The 4,770-nt window shown below is 61.7% G+C and overlaps 1 protein-coding gene across 3 annotated transcripts; it reads right to left on the minus strand.

The window, feature by feature from the left end:
- Positions 1-674: 674 nt before the first annotated feature.
- Positions 675-4,041, minus strand: Gfi1b (growth factor independent 1B transcriptional repressor). 3 transcript variants are annotated; one of them, XM_076843052.2, is made up of 6 exons: positions 3,945-4,041; positions 3,432-3,569; positions 2,717-2,982; positions 2,495-2,632; positions 1,286-1,451; positions 675-853 (listed from the first exon to the last, which is right to left on the minus strand). In XM_076843052.2, exons 1-6 carry the CDS (start codon positions 4,039-4,041, stop codon positions 675-677), a joined length of 984 nt encoding a protein of 327 aa, XP_076699167.2. The 3 variants fall into 3 exon arrangements, with proteins under 3 accessions (XP_076699167.2, XP_076699166.2, XP_076699168.2); XM_076843051.2 differs by having other exon boundaries at positions 1,286-1,550; XM_076843053.2 differs by lacking the exon at positions 2,495-2,632.
- Between the last annotated feature and the right edge of the window lie 729 nt (positions 4,042-4,770).

Consider the following 4,770-nt stretch of genomic DNA (forward strand, 5'->3'; position numbering starts at 1 on the left):
GCCAGGGCAGCAGCCCCCATGCTCACACGGCCCTCACCCGCTGGGCTGTGCACGCCGCCCCTCCTGTCCCCGAGTCCCTCCACAGCCTTCTCTGCTCCCCCAGCTCCCCACCGTCCCCCCCCAGAGCCTCGTGCAGCGCGTGGAAACAAGCCTTCTTTATTTTTATTTACAGCAATTGAGAGGAGCAGTGACTGCTATCCTCTCCAGCCCCACAGCTGAATCCTAGTGGCCAGTGGAGGCCTAGTGGCCAGTGGGGGCAGGAGGCAGCTCGGAATGCTGTGGCAGCCAGAAAGAGGTCCTCGGAAATCCAAGATGGCCACATCCAAGTGGGCAGCGGGCAGGAGAAGGCTTTCACTGTGGGTCCCAGCTCTGGTGCATTCCTGTCCCCTGGGGTGTTCCAGCTTCCTGTGTTCTTTCAAGGTGAGCACATCTGTGGACAACTTCAGCCCCAAAAGACCCAGAGCAGCCCTCACACTTTGTGGAAGGAGGAACATTGGTCCAGAAAGGGAAAGTCACTTGCCCAAGGTCACACAGCAATTTCATGAGTCTCAAAACAAATTTGAAGCCTCCTGTCAGTGCCACCTCCAGAGCCCGGGAATCTGGGGGCATGAAGTTGGCCTGTAGGTGATGGGACGTCCAGGTAGGCTGCCCAAGAGCTGGAGGCAGGCACGGCCTCACTTGAGGTTGTGCTGGGTCTCCCGGTGCCGCCGCAGGTCCACCTTGCGCTGGAAGCCCTTGGTGCAGAGCTCACAGCTGAAGGGCTTGAAGCCGGTGTGCTTGCGGCTGTGCGTGATGAGGTTGGAGCTCTGGCTGAAGGCCTTCCCGCACACCTGGCACTTGTGAGGCTTCTCCCCTGGGAGGCCGGGATCAGGTGAGCCAGGGTCAGGCGGCAGCCAGGCCTGTGTCTCCTCCCCTCCCACATTTGCCCTCCCAAGCTTTGCTGTGCCCGCTCTCTGTCCACCCATGTCCACCCTAGAGAGTGAAGAGCCAGGAAGGCCTGCACTGTCCACAGGAGAAGCCAGGGGCCAGGTTTCCCTTGCTACATCCCCACAGCTGGCCCAGGCCAGGCACAGAGGCGCTCACCAATGAGTGCCTCAGCAAGTCACCTGCCCAGAGGCCACCAGCGCTGGCACCGTGCAGTCCCTGCCCCTGTTGTATCCACTCCTCGGTGCACGTGAGTGCCAGGGGCATCTGGCCCTCCACCAGCCTGCGCCTCCTGGTGACCCCACCTGCCCTGGCCAACAGCCGGCGGGCACGGCTCCCCAGGAGGCAGCTTGCCACTCACCGGTGTGGATGTAGGTGTGCTTCTTCATGTCCGACTTCTGGTGGAAGCGCTTGCCACAGAACTGGCAGGGGTAGGGCCGCGTGTCTGAGTGGATGAGCAGGTGGGTGGACAGGGTGGACGAGCGCTTGAAGGCCTTGCCACACATCCGGCACTCAAAGCTGCGCTCCTGCCGGAGGAAACGAGGCCCCGGGGGGTCAGGTGCAGGTGGGGCCTCGCCGCCCAGGACAGCCAGGCTGGGCGCAGGACTGGACCCAGTTGGGATCCCCTAAGGAAGAGGACACTCCGTTGGGGTGGCCTCAAGGGCAGGGCCTGGAGGAGCAGAACCTAGGAGGCCCCATCCTGCTGCCCAGGTAGGACCAGGGATGGGGCCTGAGAGGCCTGTGTGAGGTCCCTCCTGCTCTCAGTGTCCTACTCAAAGCAAGTGTTTGCTGGCCGACTGATGGACGGCTGAACGGTCAGCCTTTTCGGGAGTGCACATTCCATGACCCTGACCCTGATTGAGGCCCTTGAGGCAGGGCTGAGAGGCTGAGCAGTGGGTTAGTTAAGAGTTTGAGTTACTGAGGCCCGATTCTGGCCTCTGAGCAGTCATGTGATTCTAGGGGTCACTTACCCACCCCCCAGCCTGTTTCCTGGTCTGTACGCTGGGCCTCTGACAGTTAAGGCTCAAACAATGCTGGGAGGTGGAGGCTGAGAACAGGCCGGTACCCAGACCCAGCGGGTGGAGGGGCTCACAATTGGGAGCTCCCTGGTCCCTCCCTGCCCCCCCACCTCTGTTCACCAGGTCGGTTCTGGTGCCCTCCTGGAGTGAAGAACCTAAGCTGGATTTCTCTTAGTGGGGGTTGGGGGAGTGAGCTTTTGACCCTAACTCAGACTCTGAGAACTGCCAGGATGGGGACTCGCCCATCCTGGCAAAGCCTGGCAAAGTCCTCAAAGCCAATGACACCTGCTCGGGCCACCAGAGACAGAAACGTTTCTGAGCATCACAGCCATTGCTGTCCCCAGATCCCACCAGGGTCAAGAGCTCCCTCCCATCAGCTGGGTGCAGTGGAGACCCAGGAGCGTTGGTGGGGGGAGCCAGACCTGGGAGGCATTTAGTCAGGGGCCCCCCAATCTGATCACCTCCGGGACAAGAGGAGAGACCTAGCCGCTGCCCCCAGGCTCCCGAGGGAAGTGTCTGGTGGGGGGGGGGTCCAGTCTTGGCGGCCTCACCTGGGAGTGGATGTGCGTGTGCTGCTCCAGGCTCACAGCGTGGCCGAAGGTCTTGCCGCAGACGTCACAGGCGAAGGGCCGCGTCCCGCTGTGGGAGCGGCGGACGTGCACCTCCAGCCCGTGAGGGGTGGAGAACACCTAGGGGGACAGAGCGTGAGACCCTGGGAGGGCAGCGGCCTGCGGCCGGCCAGCCCCCCCCCCAGCGGCCCCTGCCGCTCTCACCTTGCTGCACTTGACGCAGTGGTAGGCGTCCATGCCTGGGGAGTAGCGCAGGCTGAAGTCCAGCGGCGGCTCCAAGCTGGGCACCAGGGGGCTGCCGTACAGCCTGACGGAGCGCTCCAGGAAGGCCGACTGCATGGTGGACGGGCCCTGCTGGCAGCCGTAGGACGAAGCCAGAGCGTCCCAGGAGAAGCTGGGCTTGTAGAAGGGGGGGGAGTCGGAGAGGGGCGAGTCCCCATCCCCAGGCCGGGCCATCACTACAGGGCCCTCTGAGAAGACAAAGACACATGCCTGGTGAGTCACTAACAGGGGGGGGGGGGGGCGCCCCTGCTCTCCAGCACCCACCACCACCTAGTGACACCTAGTGTAGAGGGGTTCCTGGTGTGACCTGCATATTCACTGCCAGGGCTGTCTGGGTCCCTATTATGGTTCCTCAGACTTTCTAGGCAAGAAACACCCCTCCTCAACCCAGAACGCCCCTCACCCGCCACACGCACCTGCTGGGTGCTGCTGGCCCACCTCCCAGAAGCCCTCATCTGGACTGAGCTCCCTGTAAGGAGCGTTCAGGTAGAAGCCAGAGAGCCCTTATGGCATCCAGGTGTCAGTGGACACTGTTGGTCCTCCTGACCCATGATCCCAGGGGACACTGATCCTAGAGCCCATCCAGCCTCCCTCCCTCAGCTCCACGGGGGAGTGCCTGGGGTCCCGGGCTGGGTACCTGGCACTGAGGCCATCCTGGTCAAGCTCTGCCCAGGCTCCAGCCTTGGCTCCCGTTTGACGCTGTTCCAGTCAAGGTACTGGTCTGGGGGCAGTGTGCAGACCTCAGGGCTGTTGCTCAGGACCTGGTCCCTGGTCACTGTGGGGAGACAAGACTTCAGAGTCACCAGCTGCAGCTCCTAAGAAGCCCATAGGGAGCATCAGTGGCCCTGCCTTCCCGGGAGGAGGGGACCTGGAGAGACCATCAGCCGTTGCTTCTGGCTGCTCATGTGCAGGGGCTCTTCCCGGTGGGCAGGATGTGGACAGGGTGCTGAGGACCCCCAGGTCAGCCTGGCCTCTAGAGCAGCCCTCCACTGAGTCTCCAAGTAGGACCCACCCATCTGCAACAGCCCCGGTTCCAATGCCCATGCCCCGTCACCCCAGGGGAGACCTTGCCGAGCTGCTGCTGCCGGACTGTAAGAGGGGCTTCTGGGGGAGGGCCTGACTGCAGCCAGCCAGCTGGTCTGGGACTCACCCGGGGCGATGGCAGGAAGCCAGGCAGGGTCCTCCTGCGCACGGGGCTGGTGGTAGGTGTGGGCCTTCTTGCTCTTTACCAAGAAGGAGCGCGGCATTTTCAGAGGTGCCCCCACCTGCAAGGGGAAGGGCGGTTGAAAGAAGGAGAGGACAACGCTCCTCTGGATTTTGAACTCCTCCTGGGATGAAAACAGCCCTCGTGCTGGGTTGTGTTGTCTCTCACAAAGCTCACGTCTACTGGACCGGTGATCGCGTGGGGAACAGCCTTTTTGTAGATGGAATCAAATCAAGATGAGGTCATCCAGAGTTAGGGAGGACCTCGAGTCCACTATGACCAGTGTCCTTGCACAGGGAAACCTGGACTCAGACACACAGGGAGAAGGCTGTGACAGTGGTGGCGGGGTCCCAATCACGTCTCTATAAGCCTAGGAGCGCTGAGGCGTGGAGCAGAGTCCTCAGCTGGAAGCGTGTGACCCTGCTGACGCTGGATTCTGAACTTCTAGACCCCAGAACTGTAAGGGCACTCGCTTCCATTGTCTTTAAGCCACCCCGCTTGTGGCACATACTTGCATAGCAGCTACAAAGGCTGCCATCCCTCAGTAGCAAAGGAGTACACTCACACCCCGAAAATCCCGAGTCAGCCTGCTCCCACTAGCAAGCCCCAGGTTGCACAAGATCAGAGAGAGAAGGGCAGGGGCAGGGGTCTCTGTCTGTGGCACACTGTGGACCCCATTTCTAGAAAGCTGCATGTGATTCCCAGTGGGATCCACCATTAGATGCCATTGGACAAAAAGTGTTCCGGTTTGGAGAACAGAAGCTCTTGAGTG

This window comes from Callospermophilus lateralis, chromosome 2 (genome assembly GCF_048772815.1).
Source record: "Callospermophilus lateralis isolate mCalLat2 chromosome 2, mCalLat2.hap1, whole genome shotgun sequence".
NCBI lineage: Eukaryota > Metazoa > Chordata > Mammalia > Rodentia > Sciuridae > Callospermophilus > Callospermophilus lateralis.

Excerpts from the sequence above, each read along its gene's own strand:
- Gfi1b (XM_076843051.2), bottom strand. The coding sequence starts at position 4,041 with ATGCCGCGCTCCTTCTTGGTAAAGAGCAAGAAGGCCCACACCTACCAC. Across the intron at positions 2,633-2,716 it reads ACTGCGTCAAGTGCAGCAAG|GTGTTCTCCACCCCTCACGG; the intron begins GTGAGAGCGGCA and ends CTGTCCCCCTAG. Across the intron at positions 1,551-2,494 it reads ACACGCACATCCACTCCCAG|GGGATCCCAACTGGGTCCAG; the intron begins GTGAGGCCGCCA and ends CCTCTTCCTTAG.